Source organism: Pristis pectinata, chromosome 2 (assembly GCF_009764475.1).
Source record: "Pristis pectinata isolate sPriPec2 chromosome 2, sPriPec2.1.pri, whole genome shotgun sequence".
In the NCBI taxonomy this organism is placed as follows: domain Eukaryota; kingdom Metazoa; phylum Chordata; class Chondrichthyes; order Rhinopristiformes; family Pristidae; genus Pristis; species Pristis pectinata.
The window spans coordinates 122,383,806-122,402,614 of record NC_067406.1 but is presented as its reverse complement, the minus strand read 5'-3'; the positions used below and the strand labels follow the sequence as shown (position 1 = coordinate 122,402,614).

The 18,809-nt window shown below is 38.4% G+C and overlaps 1 protein-coding gene across 1 annotated transcript in view; it reads right to left on the bottom strand.

Annotated features, from left to right (window-relative positions):
• Positions 1 to 18,809, bottom strand: part of LOC127587105 (alpha-1,3-mannosyl-glycoprotein 4-beta-N-acetylglucosaminyltransferase B-like) — a 137,059-nt gene that overhangs the window by 20,446 nt on the left and 97,804 nt on the right. The window contains 2 exon segments of the mRNA XM_052045329.1: positions 3,557 to 3,687; positions 10,102 to 10,216. Of these exon segments, the coding sequence (XP_051901289.1) occupies positions 3,557 to 3,687; positions 10,102 to 10,216 (246 nt within the window).

Here is an 18,809-nt window from a genome sequence, read left to right as displayed (position 1 = left end):
TAACCAAAACTCCTTCGGCCTGGGAGTCAGATGTAATGCCATAGGTTTGTATAAAGGAAGCACTCACAATTTCTTTGTATTGCACTATATGTCAGCACTAATTGCCAGCAAGAAATTCTTACAACTGTGGCTTCAATCAGGGTTATAAAGACATCTGATTAATTTATGATATCTTGAATAATTAAGACTTGCTAGCACATTGATGCAAAATTAGCACTTGTCAATTGGAAGTTCTATCCTTTTTTTAAATGCTCACAGCTCACAGGAGAACAACAGGATGGCATATCATGTGACAGATTATGCATACTCATGCATTAGGATCTCCATTATACATGAGCGGATTGGTTCTTTTAGGAGAACTTAGAACGTGTTGGCAATGTGGAGGTTGGACCAGATGGCAGAATAAGCGGTACATGTGTTACGAACTGGGTTACTATTGGTGAATGTCCCTTTAAGATAGAGCATAGTGGTGTGTGTGTGTGTGTGTGTGTGTGTGTGTGTGTGTGTGTGTGTGTGTGTGTGTGTGTGTTGGCGTGGTTACGAGAACAGAAGATAAAGAACGTAATGACGTTTTTGAAGCAGTCAGTCGGAATCAGTCAGAGAAGAGAGAGAAAGAAGAGATAGAGACACAGCAGCCTGCTAGTCTCCATCGATGGATGAAAAACAGTAACTGTGCCTGTCACTACAATCCACGTATGGATTTTTGGAGTAATCCGGTGGAGTCCACTTTGCTGCTAACCTGCAGAGGGAAACAGGTATTTGTGTGGACAGCCACATCTTGGATGCCTTTCGGGGTGGCAGATACTTCAGAACAAAGCAGTGGAGTTCACTTTGTTGCTGACCTGTAGAAGGAAACAGGTATCTGTATGGACGGCCATGATTCGAGAGCCTTTCGGGGTGAGGCAGATGCGGTGGAGTAGTCACTGCTGAGTAGACACTGAGGTGTTGTTTGGGTTCCAAAGTGGAACATTTGGATTTCGTAATATCTCTGTTTGCTCTCTACATTTTGTCTTCAGTCAACGGTGGTTTTGAAGAAGCCTTTGCTCACGTTTCATCTTATGGCTTGCTGAACTGAACTTTGACGTCATTACATTCTTTATCTTCTGTTGTCATAAGCACGCCAACACACACACACACACACACACACACACACACACACACACACACACACACACACACACACACACACACACACACACACACACACACCACTATGCTCTATCTTAAAGGGACATTCACCAATAGTAACCCAGTTCGTAACACATGCCACATTAATCTTAAACTTTGTGATTTACACATGCCTGCATGCCCACATATTCTTGCTATTTAAAAATGTAGCACAAGGAACACCAAGATGATGAGTAACTGAATAGCAAAGCATTAACTATCAGTACTTATTCTTAAAGCAGGTTTTTTGAATAGATATCCACACGGTGGGAGAAGAACAGATATTACTTAAAAAACAAAATATGATACTCTCTGCAAGAGACAGCTCCAGCTGTCTTCTATGATTGGCCAACTATTTTGGATATATTTGCATTCTGTTGTCAAAAATTCCAAGTTTACATATGTACTACATTTCCAAATTGCCAATTTATGTTGAACTCTAGCTGTGGATAAAGTTGAGCAATATTTCATTCAATTTGCCTGTTGTTAACTTTTACCCTGTTTCTGTTACTAATGCATATTTATCCTATTACCAATATTAATAAAAGCTAAAAGGTAATGAAACTGTTGAAAATAAATGCAAGCAGAAGTAAGATTGTTTCAAGATATAATGATCATTAGTAACCAGGGACAATTCAATATGCACAAGATTCCTATTAAGCATTTTGCTTTTGACAATAATTTCATTTTTAACAATCTGCCAATATTGGCTGTAGAGCTTTTGCATGACAATTAAGACATGCACATACTTATGTCCTGACTAGGAACCAGGCAGAATAGATCACCTACCTTTCCCAGACCATTATCCAACCCCTCCCTGCAATCTGCACAGCCAGAATCCTATTGTAAAAATGATACCCTTCTTGGAAGAGAGTAAGATATGGTAGATGATTCTATTTAAATGCCATAGGGCCAATTCTGTTACGTCCCACTCCTAGAGAGAAGCTGTGTCTGTAGAAAGTGCAGGTTGAAGAATTAGGGATTTAATGTTATACCAATGTCTCCTCCCCATGCATTTTGCCATCTGCTTAGAATTGTAGAACTGATTCTCATATCACACCACTGAGTTTCTTAAAAAATATGAATTATATCAAAAGAGCACAATGCTTTTATGTGACAAGCAAAATAATTTTATCAAAAATTAATTGTGTGTACTTTATGCAGACACAATGCACTTCACACACTGAAGAATGACTCGACCAAGGTTTTTGGATGAGCACGTTGTCAGCAATGAAACGTGCATTTTTAGCTTTTTGTGAGAGCTCTGGTGTCATTTTGAAAACTTGTTCTTTTTTAGTGCAACTAATTACTAAATATGGTCCGAGTAATAAAAAACAAGTTTCATAATTGCATTAACTGGGCAAAACTGCATTCATTAAGGGCAATTGAAAAATATTTTCTTTTGTTTGTTCTAATTTTCAACAAGGGATTTGAAAATGTGGCAAGAGTGTGTGAATTTGGAAGGGTTTCTAGTGCAGCTTTCTACCGGAGTTGTGCTGTTTCTCCCTTCCACTTCTTTGTCAGTCATTGCACATGGAAGAAAATATCACACTTACTTGGAATTAATAAAATTATACCTCATGTGATGAAATGTTAGGGACTTTCAGGTGAACTTAAAGAGCAGAAGTCACCAAATTGTATCATCTACAGTATATGGTGGTGCCAGATGTTAGTAAATTTTTTTTTTCATTTGGTGCAAAATCCTCTGGAAAGACTTTTCTGGATTTTGTCATGTGTTCAGCTGCAACTGAAATCATAGGCATATTTTATGAGCTTGTGCTCCTGGTATGGGTCTTCACTTAGCGGGAAGTTAACACGATATTTTGCCCTTTGGGCAATGGTGGGTTTGGGCTAGACTGTGCTGCCCTCATGATCCAATAACCTGCTTACACTTGAAGAGTGGCTTTCCACATCTAGTAGTTGCGCTAGAATCCCTGGAACAAGTATCCAGGTAGAAATTAGCACCTTATAAAGGGATGGGCAAAATCAAGGTGGAGAAGAAATCATATGCAAATTCTAACCAAATTGAAGACAAGATAACTAAATGAGCATCATCCCAGAAGACAGAATTGATCATTCTTCCAACACACGTTGAAACTATAAATGAAAATTATTCAAGAGTTTAAACTTAACACTTCTACACTTAAATCTTTTCCTTTTACTAAGTAATTCATTGTACAGCTCTCCCAACAGGTTGTAGATTAATTATAACAATGAAATAATTAGTTTACCTTCATTAGTCTCAAATTCTTCAAAGAGCAACAAAGATACCTTTCAAGCTTCTAATATTTAAACTGAGATTAAATGAAATAGAGGCAGCGGCAGAGAGTTATTTCCAGTTTCATTGGTGGTGTCACAACTACTGACTGTGAGATATAAACATACTTACGGCATCTTTCTCAGGATTGCAAACTTTCACCCACAATATGTGGTCAAGTAACCAGTCTATAGGCTTGTCCTTGTAGAACATGATAATGAATTCTATGATTAAGGTCAGGTCAGGAGACTTGAACAATTTTCCTAAATCAAACAAAACACAAGAGGGAGAATGTTTTAATTTGACTCCATGCATTATGGGGAGATCTTACCCTTAACAGTTGAGGCATAATCATAATTGAAAAAGTAAGTAAAAGAAAACAAATGAAGTGAAAATTTAAGTAATTTTATAACTATAAAAGCAAACTCATTATGAAGTAACATTGGAAACATTTCTTTTGTTTGAAAATCTGTCTTAAAAAAACATATAGTTTTGATTGTATTGTGAAGTAGAGTGATTTACTGTATTCCCCATTTTTAAATTAGGCTAAATATATTGGGAATTGTGAAATAGATAATTGTGAAAATGATCCTGCAATACAAACATCTGAATTACAAGAGTTGCTCAGTATAGACCTTGGTGAACTGATATTTAACCGCATGTGCAACAATGAGAATACAGGTGCATTAATAAATATGAAGAATAGCGAGTGTCTGATACACAAGATATTGACTATGTGTTTAAATTACTGATGAACAAACGTTTTTTAACCAAAAGAATGTTACATTTAAAAGTTATCCCCTTGATTCTTTTATTCATACTGCAGGCAGTGATGGCTTTATAAATTTACAGACTTTACTTCACATTCAAGTACAAAGGATTACAAATATCTCCAAGATCCTTGAATCAGTATCTTGTTTAATAAGAACAGTTTAAAATGTCTCATTGTAAAGAAACTTAGCCAGCATAGCTCAGATATCAGCATTCATCTCTTTAGATTGGTATCAATGATGAGCTCTTTAAAAGCTGCAACTCTATTGAGGCTGTATAAATGTATGAAATTTGATAGGATTATTGCAAACCAAATTCTAATCCAAGTTCTGAAATACAATAGAATTCTTTTGTACTGTATCATAGAGACCTTGCAAAATAATGTTAGGCTTTCTAATATTATTAACAGTTACCATTTTCTTTCAAGGCAATGGCAAATACAGAAACAAAATTATTCAGTGCACAGAGTTAAAGAAGAGCTCTATTACTAAACCGTCATTACAAAGCAATAACGTTTAGTAAGCAGATTTCTCTTTCACCTTGCATGTACAGAAAAACACAGTAGTAGTTTTTAAACAATCAAATGGAGATTTACGTCAAACTATGATTTTAACTTCAGCCAAATTGGAATATTCAACAAAACAAAAGAAAAATCAGTAACTGTGTGAGATCTTATGTGAGAGATTATAACCTGAATTAAAATATTGAGCAATTTAATAGATCAATTTGCATTAATTCTGACTGACATTTTTAGTTCACTAAAGGGTTTGCATCTTTCCCTATGTTCTTTCCATTGAAACTCTCAAGAGACAATCTTGCATCTTTCACGTTCACCTCCTCTCTTCCTTGACTGGGAGAATAAAGTACTCCAGATAAGAATAGTTGCTTCCTTATTATTACTGGCAACAACAATTTGATGAATGTTCCCAGCTTGCTGCTACACCAAGTCCTTCCACTAAGAAGCCTGTGTAGACCAGGCAAATTCTATAGCTTAGAAATTCATTCAAAGTCTAAAGTGCTAGACAAACTACTTTTTCTGTTAACATTTGACTCATTTTTCAGATGTAATTTCTTAAAGCACATTTTTTAAGAGGCTAAAGCCTGTGCAAATCTACCCATTCATTTCTTCATACATGTTGAAAACCAACAAACTGCAGATGCTGGAAATCGAAAACTAGAAAATGTTGGAAACATGCCAGATTAGGCAGCATCTATGGAAAAAAGAAACAGAGTTAATGTTTCAGGTCAAAAACCCTTTGTCAGTCCTGGAGAAGGAAGAAAACAAGTTAGTTTTAGGTTGTAGAGAGCATGGGGGAGAAAAAAGGATAGAACAAGAAGAGACTGAAGGCAGGATTGCCATGGGGATGAGTCGTAGAGGTCGTCTGGTCAATCGGTTAATAGGGACAGTTAGAGAAGGAAAATGAAGAAAAGCTAAGAAATGAGAGCAGTTAGAGAGTGACAACACAAACAAAGGAATGTAAAAGTTTCAAGATGTAGGCGGTGGGATATCCCAGCAGGTCAAGCTGTGTTAATGGGCAGAGATAAACTGAGCCAATGTCAATACTGATACAGACAGATGAATTACAGCAGAATGGCCACTTCTGAAACAGACATAGAGAGTGAGTTACCTGAAGTTGTAGAATTTGATATTCAGTGCAAAAGGTTGTAACATACCATTCGGAAAATGAAACACTGCTCCTCAAGTTTACATTGGATTTTGTTATGACAGTGCATAAGATTGGAAGTGAATTAATGCTTTATGGTCAAACGTTGACCCAAACTTTGGGGGGATGGGAGTGTGGATCAGTGAAACGCTTGAGTGAAGGGGAGAAGCCGCTTAGAGGGAGGGAGTAGAGGAATGAAGATGACCAAGGCAAGAATAAGAGGAGACTGAAAGAGAGAGGAAGTTAGTGTTGGAAGGACAAAGATGGTATGGGCAGGAAAATGTATGTTTCTGCCTCTGTGTGTGTGTGTGTGCATGTGTGCGTGCGTGTCTGTGTGTGTGTGCATGTGTGCGTGCGTGTCTGTGTGTGTGTGTGTGTGTGTGCGCGCGCGCACGCGCGTGTGTGGCCAGACTCTATTTGCATGTGGTCAGAATGTGCCTTGGCATCTTATATGCATGTACTTAATCTGTCTGGTAGAATTCTCTCTCCAGTTGTCTTGGACCTCCTTGCTATTGGACCAAAAGCTCACTCAGTTATGTCCCTGTGGTAACTGGTGTGCAACAGCAATCCCACGTTCGTGTAGTGTAGGCACAGTAGTGTAGCGGTTAGTGCAACGCTATTCCAGTGCCAGCAACCCGGGTTCAATTCCCGTCGCTGTCTGTAAGGAGTTTGTACCCATGTGTCTGTGTGGGTTTCCTCCGGGTGCTCCGGTTTCCTCCCACATTCCAAAGATGTATGGGTTAGGAAGTTGTGGGCATGCTATGTTGGCGCCAGAAGCGTGGCGACACTTGCAGGCTCCCCCCAGAGCATTCCATTCAAAAGATCCATTTCACTGTGTGTTTCGATGTACATGTGACTAATAAAGGTATTTTATCTTATCTTAAAAGAAATCACACACATGCTAATGTGGAAGCAAGTCATCCTCGATCCCAAGGGACTGCTTAAGAAAAAGATATAATTGAGCATTATTTTGTTAACTGGATGACCTGAGAAGATATTGAGCAATAATTTGTATTAAACAATGTCGGGCCGTTGTTGGGTGCATGGTCCAGGCAGGGCATCTCTCCCAATAGGAGTGCATGTTGGGAAAATCATGGGCATGCACCTAGGACTCCCATTCTCAGCAATTCCAAGTGAGAAGGGCAAGTAAGATGATCCTGTCCACCACTTCTCCTCTGCCCCTTTGTCAGGATTCTGAAAGGATTGTTCTGTCAGGACCCTATGGTCCACTCCATCAAGACCAACTCTCCTTCTTTGCTGGGCTTCCCACTTCCAGGTGAGTCTGTAATTTACTTGTATGCTACTTTCAATTTGCCATTATATAGGATTTGTAGCTCACAATGTAGTCTCTTCAACATCAGAGAGACTGGGTGTCAGCTTCATGAGACACTTCCAGGCAGTCCACAAACATTAACCTGAGCTGGTCACCTATCGCATTTACTCTCTTTCCCACCGTCTTCCTCTGCCTCCTTAGTCCTCAATCTCCTACACCATTGAGTGAACCATTACAACATGAGAAATAGAAGCTACTTTCCTGCCCTAATCCTATATCCATTGATTCTCTAATATATAAAATCCCTATCGTAAATACACTCAGTGACTGAGATTCCACAGCCCTCTTGGATAGTGAATTCCATAGATTCACTAGTCTCTGGGAGAAGAAATTTCTTTGTCCTGAATGGTGAATCCTTTATTTTGAGACTGGGGTGCCCCGTCAAACCACTTAAGAATGTTGTATGTTTCAGTGAAATCACTTATCATTTTTCCGAACTCAAGAGAGTAAAGACCTAGTCTGCTTAACGTCCGCTCATAGGACAAACTGTCATTCCAGGAATCAACCTGCACTTCCTCTATCACAAGCATATCTTTCCTTAGGCAAAGAGATCAGAGATGTATACAGCAGTCCAGGCTGCATATAATTGGAGCAAGATGTCTCAACTCTTTATTCATGTCTTATAGCACTAAAGCCTAATGTTCCTAATTACTTGCTGAGGCTGCATTTTGACTTCCTGTGATTCATGAAGGACATCCAGGGCCCCTGAATATAGCACCTATCAACCTCTCAGCATGTTCTGCCTTTCTACCTCAAAATAAGCTTGAACTACAGAACCTTGTCTTTTGATTAGGGACCTAATTGAACATGGAGTTTAAGATAATAATCCTGCTATTTCCGTCTGCACTTCTGCCTAATCCGGCCTCTGGATCCATTAACCCGGTCTTCCCAACTTTCCCCTTGCACCATCGTTCACTTTGTCAGTAAATTACTCCTCTTCTTCACCTTTCCCCTTTGTTCTTTTCTCCTTTATATCTTTCTCTACTTCTTCAAGAATATTTTATTTTTAACTTTTTCCCATTAAAAGATCAGATGGAAGGTTACTGACCTGAAACAATAATTATTTCTTCCTTTACAGGTCTGATGTGACCTTGCTGAGTATTCCCAGCATTCTCTGCTTTATGGTGATATTTTGCTTGTTAGGTAGGACTGAGGGTTCAGCAACTGGCTAGGATATACCTTTCCTCCTTTAACTTCTGATTGACTTTTTCTTTCTACACAGATGCTGCCTGACCTGCTGAGTATTTCCAGCACTTTCCACATACTTCATTTTACCTTTATTAGATCCATGTGAATGTGTGTCCCATTTACCAGCTTCTTGAAGGGTGACCTAATGCCATTTTCCCAGCAGCACTTGATCACACCATTGATAAGCATTAAGAAATGGCTACTAATATTTGTAATTTCACATTACACAGGTAGACTGGAATACAGAGTTGAGGTTACAATCAAATCTGTCATGATTTTATTATCAGGAAAGAACCTGTGCTTAAACCCAGGCTTATACTGACTTCATTGACCCCAACGTTGAAGACAGCTGAAGAGCTACAAATGGCCTTAGTAACAAGCATAAGAAGAATCTTAATATTACTACGTATTGTTTCATGCCAGTAACTTTCCATCAGATCTTTAATGGGAAGAAGTTAAAAATAAAATATTCTTAAAGAAGTAGAGAAAGATATAAGGGAGAAAAGGACCAAGGGAAAGGTGAAGAGGAGGAGTAATTTACTGACAAAGTGAACGATGGTGCAAGGGGAAAGTTGGGAAGACCGGGTTAATGGATCCAGAGGCCAGATCAGGCAGAAGTGTAGACAAAAATAGCAGGGTTACTATCTTAAACTCCATGTTCAATTAGGTCCCTGATCAAAAGACAAGGTTCTGTAGTTCAAGCTTATTTTGAGGTAGAAAGGCAGAACATGCTGAGAGATTGAAAGGCATAGTGTATGGCTTCTCAAATTCTTTTATTGTTTTCTATGGTACTGAATTTCAGAACTTGTGTACAATACTCAGCTGTTGTGTATTTAGACAAACTTCAACTCCAGTTAACTGCCTCAGGTTTCTATGTGAATGGAGAAACAGAATGTTACAGTAAGTGATTGCCCACACTTCACTGCAAATGATGTGAGCATTTTTACTCTATGGGAGGGTATCCAGCCCAAGCATTTAGAATGGGATAGGTAAAGGCTGAATGATAGCTGGAAGTCTTTCCTCACTGCAATTAGTGACAGAACAGCTCTGAGAATTTCCCAAAATTTGCCCAACTTTGCACAAACTATTTGTCAGTATTTGCCCGCATTGCTTTTAACCCCTATTGTCAGGGAATCTAGAACAAGGTGGTCACTATTTTAAAACAAAGAGTCACCCATTTGAGGCGGAGATAAAACAAAATTTTCTCTCTCAGAGAGTCATGAGTCTTTGGAACTCTACTCCTCAAAGGACAGTCGATGCAGAGTCTTTGAATTTTTTTAAGGCAGAAGTAGATAGTTACTTGATAAGCAGGTGGAGGTTGCCACAGGCAGACTGGGATACAGAGTTGAGGTTACAATCAAATCTGTCATGTTCTTATTATCAGGAAAGAACCTGTGTTTAAACCCAGGCTTGTACTGACTTCATTGGCCTCAATGTTGAAGGTAGCTGAAGAGCTACAAATGGCCTTAGTAACTTAAGTAAAAGATAGTTCTTTACATGATGACTTACCATTTATAAATATGAAATGTTTGCCTGGTAAAATAACTTCAAAATTTACAGTTCCATAAAGATCCATCAAAGTCATGTCATTTGTAATAAAAAGCATTAATATAGATATACTTCTGTGCATATGGTTTTTCATAGGCCAAATGCATTTTGAAAATGTATTATTTATTGAAAATTTATTTTGCAGTAGAAGAGCTAATTATAAACATGCTTACCAATAAATCCCAGCTGGGAAAACTCCAAGATCATCCATTCATCAGAAGGCTGATGTTGAGCAAAGTTCAGGATTGTTTGTGAATAGTTGGGTGTTGCTATAATATCATCCTCTAACTGTTACAAAGACAAAACTTGTTATTACGACATGTCTTTAAGATGCCAGAAGACATACAAGAGCTTAATTTCCTTGGATAGGGCATTGATAAACATATTCCTTATGTGCCAAGTGAATAATCATTGAATAAACAATCAAGTAGCCAGTAAAGTTACACAAAAAAATTGTCTGTAAACTCTAGCCGGTGTATCACTAGAGGAAATTTGGGAAGGTATCATCCACCTGCCTCTCTGTATGTTTATCCGAAATCATTAACTCCTATCACTGGTGCTGCCAGATTAGTCCATGCATAGCACTTGAGGACCTCCTGGCCTTTCGACAGTTTCAAGGAAACAGCTACTTGCTGGATCCAGAAGTTTTCTCCAGCTGTTAGCTGCTGAGTTTCCAGACCCATGGTTACCCCGCTGTGCAGCTGATAAATTCTCAAGGCTGCTAACACCTGAGGCACACAGTGCCATTTAAGTATTACAACTACTGACCCAGGATGAAAAGGAGCAAATTCCTTGCCCAACTCCAACCCATCTTAGTTAAAGGAGTGATTGGATTTGCCATTTTTAAGGAGTTAGTCCACTTCTCTTCGAGAATAGATGTTAAAACGCCACCCTACTGACATTGCATTTAATTTGGGCTTATTTTCAAATGAAAAATAGAGGAGAATTTTAAAATCTGTGTTGAAAAAAAAATAATGAGAATGCTCTGAGAAAATTTAATATAAAATCTCTGGTTTCACAAGATCTCATCTTCCATAGTTCTCTCAAATCCCGGCTTTTATCTCTGCAGTACCAGTTCAAAGCACCCTCCTATTGCTAATCCACAGTGGCCCTGCTGTACTTTCAATTCCAGCTCTGTTCTTTCAAGCCTGTGAAACGCTTCCCTGCAATAACAAACTAATAGCCAGCGTTATTGAAGCCCCTCATTTGTCAGTGCGACTGTGTGCCAGATATTAATCTTCACTTGATGCATCTTGAATACCTCTGGATCAATTTTCACTTTAATTAGCCACATCAGTCCAGCATGTAATTGCTTAACTGGGGTGGAAACCAGTTCGGGGATTTCATAGGTAAAGAACTACACTAAAATATGAGGTTATGTAACATCAATAATGGGCAGATAATAAATGGGCATCAACTTACTCAGTCATTGTAAGTTACTAAACCTGATGTTCTACCACAAGGTGCAAATGCTCCTACAGCTAGAAAACAACAAATGCGCTAAGTCACCAACCATTTGTGCACGTTTGTGTACGTGGGTGTGTATGTCTATGTACGCATGTCTTCTTGTCAACTTTCCATTATATAATCTCATGTTGAAATGAATTAATAAAAACTGCCCTTGTGTCACATTTGTAACAACACATTCCCACCATCGGAATTGTTGTAATGCTGCCTGTGAGAGAGTGTACTACCAGATGGAAAAGTTTACATATGAACGTTTTATTGTAATGTGAACAGAATTGTATATTTCATTGAAAATTCACTTGCCAAACTGTATAGTTTTAAAAAGAGAAATGTTGAAACCTCAGTTCATATTTCATATTTGTCAACAGGCTATAGAGGTTAGAATGTTGGATTCTTTAGTTCAGTTAATGTTGTCCATTCATATTTGCATTGCATTGATGCAGCTCTGGGAAATTTGAATAACTGTCATCTGAAAAAATGCTGGAAGATATCTGGTTTGCTTTATAAAACACTAATATTAAATGGAGAAGTAAAAACATAAACTACTGGAATTAATTAGGTCAGGCTGCATCTTTGGGGGAGAAATAGAGTTAATATGTTTAGAGAAATAGAGTTATACAGCAGTGGCTTCCTGAGCTAGTCCCATTTGTCTGCATTTGGCTCATATCCCTCTAAACCTTTCCTCTCCATGAAGCTGTCCAAATGTCTTTTAAGCATAATTGTACCCACCTCTACCACTTCCTCCAACAGCTCGTTCCATATACTCACCACCCTCTGCGTGAAAAACTTACTTCTCAAGTCTCATTCCTAAAACTATGCCCTGTAGTTTTATACTTCCCTACTCTGGGAAAAACTCTGTGACCATCCACCTTATCTCTGCCCCTCATGATTTTATAAACTTTTATAAGGTCACCTCTCAGTCTCCTTTACTCCGTGGAAAGCAGCTCCAGCCTATCCAGTCTGTCCTCACAACTCAAGCCCTCCAGTCCTGGCAACAGCTTGTACTTTGAGTGTTTTCTGCACTTTCTGATTTTATTTCTGATTTCTAATATCTGTAATATTTTACTTTTGTATTCTATGGGAGAGATAATTCATTACTATTTTAGAATTCAGATGAATGAACAGATATCTCTGGAGCTTCTGAAGATATGGAGGAGCAAACTTCTGTATGATATCCACATAATTCTCAGCCAAAAGCTGGGAAGAAAATGAAATACATCAGGAAGTGAAAGATGTAAGGACCCTGTACACCACAGAGGGGACAAAGGTCCCCTCTTGAAGAAATCTCTGCTTAGTTTGGTTGATAGTGTCTGCAAGGATCCTGTTGAAAATATTTTGACTCTTTACTGAAAGGTTCTATCTGGAGGAGAGTGTGGACTCAGAGCTGGACACTCTGTGGCTGACACTTGGAGTAACAGGCATTTCTCTACGTAACAGCAGATGACCTAAAAAATATCATTGACATGGTAATCAGGAATGGCATTTACAAGCTCCTGTTAAAAACCAGCTGCCTTTAAAATGTACTCTCAAGGAATGACATAGGGAATGAAGGCAACCATTCAGTATGACAATGAAACACCATTTGAGGTCAGCATCGATAGTGGCATGAGGCAAGGCTGCACCTTAATACTTGCATCTTAATACATCTTTGGAATCATGGATGGTCAGAATCTGCTTTGACATCAGATCGCTTCCGAGCATAAGACACATCAGCCAGTTCACCACTCACGATTGCTCTTCACAGCTGACACTGCATTCATCTCTGATGGACCAGGTGAATTGCAGATCACAAGGAATAGTTGCTCTGATACATGTACCAAGTTTGCTACAGGAATCAGTATCAGGGAAACTGCTGTCAAGTTGCAGGTTTAGAATATCACACCCCAAATCTGTGCGAAAAATAAAGCTCTGGACAATGTAATCACTTCTGAAATCTCAGTTCATCTCTTACCACCTCATTTGGCCATGGTAAAGAATGTTACAAAGATCAGCAAAGCCTCTGTCACCTATGGCTAACTTACTTCATTTGAATAGCACAATAAGGGCTGGACCTGAACAAAAAGTTGTCCTTCTCGTGGGTTTGTGTCTTCTGTACTCTACTTTATGGCTGTGAAAGCTGATTCATGTGCTCCATACAAAAATTAACAGCTTATTCACCTGGGAGCAAAGCATTGCCAGCAGTGAAATCCTTGAATGTACCATCCTATAATTCATACAGACCTAACTGGATGCTTACAGGTTCTCTGCTTGGGGGACACCTGGAACACACACTTCAGAATCATCTGTTGAAGGCTATGCTCTATGGCCAACGTAAGAGGAAGGCCAAAGCTCCAATACAGACAGAGCCAAACAAGATTTCAAAAAATCCAGCATTCCCAATGATAACTAGAGAACCATGCCGGCAACCACAGTCTGGAGAAGCCATGTTAAGGCAGGTGTAGTCACCAAGGACAGTTATCAGAGAGCCGAGGCTGAGGTCCGCTGAGGTGAGGTAGAAAGCAGAGTATACCTTCATCTGGTGAGTGGAGATGTAACCACTAAGGGAGGGTTTGCTGTTCGTGCATCAAGTTCACCTCCAGCACCATGGCCAAGCACATTTGACCGAATTTGTCCTGTCTCCTTTCAGCTGCAAAATATTGCAAAGCTCTTCTTCTTTAAGACTGTATTTCATTGGAGCTGTTCTTTCAGAGTCTGGTTGCCACATGAATTGCAAAGTAGCAAGCTAACTCAGAAACAAAGCACAAGATATTTGTTTGTCATCTATAGCCCAAGATTGAATTATTGTCTGCTGTAATCCTCTGCTGCTATGGATACAAACCAATTAACCTTTGTCAGTACTGCCTCCTCTGATGCAAAATGGCATGAAATTATGAGATGATAAATTACAAACATTTTGGCCCTATGAACTGTTTAGTTTTATTCCATATCTGAAAGGGCACTAACATATATTTAAAACAAGCCAGAGAGTAAAAAGGATTAACCTCACCTCAATACATATATTTGATAGTAGCATTTTCTGCAGCATAGGCAATCTGCCTTAATAAATGCAGTGCAGAGATGATATTGACAGTCCAAGCAAGGAGTCAAAGAATAATATATGTGTGTGTGCAGTTCAATTACAGTCATCAGTATAAGACCTGCCTAATATACGATGCAGATTATACTGCTGGCTCCATATTTTTCTCTGACCAAACAAACAAAGCTTTGAATGTGTATCCTTTCATTAAAAACAACATTTCTTTTGGATTCAAATAATTCAATCTTAAATTTAAGGAAGAACAAACAGAATAATCAGCTCCTTGCAAATGTGAAGAAGCAAAAAAATAGTGCAAAGTAGTTGGACTACCTGGGAGTTTTTCAGATTGACTTAGTGCCAACGCTGTTTATACTGAAGAGCAGTTAAGGGCAAATTGGTGTCTTTGTTCAATGTGGTGAACTGCACGTTGTACAATTGCATTCTACATCAATTCAAAGGTGAACTTGTTTTATATTAACATAACCATATATACAATAAATGGCTTGTCAGAAACAATGGAGCTTGTGTATAGCTTTGGAAAACAGATGAATAAACCATCAGAGTAAACCATTTGTTCACCTACTTCACTCCTCTCCTGTTGCATGTTAGCACTTGCAGTTGTCAACACTAACAAATGATAGCTAATGCAACAAAATAAACAAAATATTCACTTTGGAATATGTTTTGGAATTCACATGGCAACAGGACTCTGAATAACTCTTGAAAGATGTTTGACTTGAACCTCTGGTGATTAAACAAATGTCAAAAAAATTAATAATTTTGTTCAGGGTTTTAAAACCCATTCTGATATGTTTCCATCCTCATAATGTGGGCAGTAATTTGGTGAAATAAATCAAACATTATACATGCCACATGATTTTCATTCTACTTTATTTAAAAATCATGCACGTCACAGAGCAAGTAGACAATTTGCTGTACTAGATTATTAATTGTTCGAAGAAGACAGACATTTGCCTCATTGTGGGCAGATTATTAACAATTATATTTATGTAAGAAAATAGACAGAGTAGGTCAGGAGCATCAGTGGAAGGAGCAACAGAGTTAACATCTCAAGTCAAGGACCCTTTATCAAAACTCTACTTTTCTCTCCATAGATACTACCTCACCTGCTGTGTGTTTCCAGCGGTTTCTTTGGATTTTCGATCCTATTAATGTATTTGCTGCTGTTTTAATACCAGCATTAATCTTTTTGAGAAATGCTTTCATTTTGGTTTATCATTTATTGAGAAATTTGCAATAATTTATTTTGCTAAAAATGACACCCCTAGCACAATTAAAGTTTATTAGTAAACACAGAAAAGCTTTAATTCAAGCTTTCTAATATTTGAGACCAATTTTAACAGTCCACAGATTCTCTGAACTGAGCTGTGTTAAAAACATTCTGTATTTGTGGCATTTTTTTTAGGGAACATCTTTGTTTGTTTAGCTATTATCCTAATTATTCATTGACAAGACAGCAGACTCTTTCCTATTTGTTCCTATGAAAGTAGCCAGTGTGCAAATTGGTGAATGGCAAAAGTAATTACTGGAAATTATTCAAATGCCATTGAGAAAGAGCAACCATTTGTCAGCCCACATGCTGTGCAACATGAACAAATAGAAGCATTTCACTTTGTAACTAAGTTTGTGTTTATTACATGAATAAAGAATGAGAACGCTAGAAGCAGCTGTCATATTTGACGCTTCAAGTTTTTCGTCTCTCTATCACACCAAAATCCCTGCTGAACAGATTGTAACTGAATCACCTGAAACACTTTGAGCTTTAGAATTGCACAATTATCAGAGAAACTGAAGATACTTTAATGGGCATAGGGAACAATAGCTTCTCATTTCTTCACAGAAGGATCGTATGGCCTACTGTTATTATGACATTATGGCTACAATATTAGTCTCTTGGCAGCGTCCTGTGAGACTCTTCTGGCCATCTCAATAGAGTATGAAAGGATGTGTAAATCTGCAGCATTTGGATCAGAGTTACACAGATATTAATTGCTTTAGGCTGCTTTTGGTTTTTATTGATAGACAAAGACACTACAGAATGAGATGAAGGGAGAAAGGATTTGGGCATGTGGACACTCGAATGGAACAAACAGACCAGATGAAAAGAGACTGTGAAGATTAACAATTTATGTTCTACTAAGGGTTTTTAATTTCCTTTTTGTCAAATTGCCCTATTTACTGTTCACAGTGGATCCTGCACTAATAAAACTATTGAATCACTAATTAGTACACAATTGTTGCATTTGTGGCTTTATCATCGTGACTGCAATTGCAGGGAGTAGCTCTGGTGAAAGTGCAATCCTGCAGCCTGTTCCAGCCGCAAGCAAGTCATTCCACCCCTGATAACATCCATTACAAGTGCCAACACCACAAACAAGTTATCCAGCAGTGAAGAATTCGATGGGGATCAGGAGGTCACGACACCCCAATCACATTAATGTCAACCAATGTGGCTTCAGGAGACTTCCTTCACCTCACTCCTGGTAGCATCTATCACTTATTTTTGGCCTCCAAGCTCACCCATTGGATCACTGGTGTTTACATTGGCAATTTAGTTCCCAAAACTGTTCCTTTCCTAAGTCAGCAAAATCATGAATTGAGCCCACATCCACTTCTCTAGTCAGTCAAATCTAATGCCATCAGTAACACTCAGTAACATTCTCTGTTAGAATGAGAAAGTGGTCAATAACTTGGATAATACTAACACAAGGTCTTTTACCTACCAGGTTGCCTTCAACAGCACTGCATAACTTGAGTGATTTTAGTTTTAATGCAAAATGACACAACAGTGTTAACTCATGGGTCTATTTTTGTTTACTTTTACTTCCTCCTAACATTATTGTAAATCAAAATACCTCAAAATAGATGTCATGCAAGCATAGAATGTCCATTTATTCTGAAAACACAGATCCAAGCACAATTCTTGTTGAAACAAACAAACTGCTGGACGAACTCAGCAGGTGGAGCAGCATCTGTGGGGGGAAAGGAATTGTTGACTTTTCAGGTTGAAACCCTGCATCAGGATCTAACAATTCTTTTCCCCCCACAGATGCTGCTCAACCCTTCTGAATTAGTTTGTTTCTCCAGATTCTAGCATCTGCAGTCTCTTGAGTCTCCACAATCCTTGATGAATTAGTTATCAAGACAAAGCATATGGTTTTAGTCAGCCTCAACACTACAGCCACAAATGTATTGTGAAATAAATAAATAGCTTAGTTATTTCTTTACATTCCAATAATAACAAAGGTTCCCACATTTTAAAATTACTCGTGAGCATAAAGCTCAGTTTGAAGTGATTCCAGTTTGAATTCTACTTCTTATTGCAGGTGACCTATGTACAAGTCAAAATATACCAACTAAACAATCATTCAGCTTTTCCCAAATTCGGCTTGCTGTGGTCGCCTGTGTATAGGGCAAGATTTAGATATAAGCTTATTGTGTTTGTACATTATGCTTTCATACTTTGCTTCTCAGATTCTTCTAGTGTTATTCTTTTTCTTTTTCCTGTCTCTCTATTCTACTGTGTTTACTGGTTTTCATTCTCCATTCTCTCTTAGTATCTCCTATCCCATTTATAAATCATCTTCCTTTTATTGAGGTCCTTGCCTTATATGTGTCATTATATGTTTGCTGCAGGAATCTTTTCTTTTAATTCATAGCCGTTGGCATTACTGGCGAGACCAGTTTTTATTTCACATTCCTAGATGCCTTTCAGAAGGTTGTAGTGATGGGTTGCATCATCCTGCATGGCATTAAGCTTCCCAAGTGTTGTTGGAGCTGTGCTAATGCAGGGAAGTCAAGGGTATTCAACCACACTCCTGTTTATACCTCATCAATGGTGAAAAGCTTGTGGGGAATCAAGAGGTGTGCTGCTCACCACAGAATACCCAGCCTCCAAGTTGCTCATGTAGTTATAGTAATTGTGTGGCTAATTATGTTAGGTTTCTAGTCAGTGGCGATACCTAGAATGTTGAGGATAAGATATTTAGTGAAGATAATGTTTTCAAAGCCAAGGGGAGTTGGTTAGGCCACTGTGTGATATACACATTATTTGCCCAATCATTTTGTATTTTTCTATCCTTGATCAAACACTGCTAAAAATTTAAAACTCTTAAAAACCATATATGTCTAGGATTTGATGAAATATATGTGGGATTTGCCAGTATCATAAGAGTATTTGCAGCTTTTAATAACGTGTAAATCATGCTAGCTCTTCTGGACAGTCTGTTGATCGTTCTCATTCATTCCGTGTTTACTCAATAAACGTATATCAGTGAAGAAAGTGCTTAACTGCAGTTGCTTAAGGAAATCAAGGGGTAAAAATGGGGAAAGAAGTGCAATACAATCAGCTGTTTGTTTCCTTCCCCATTTCCATTT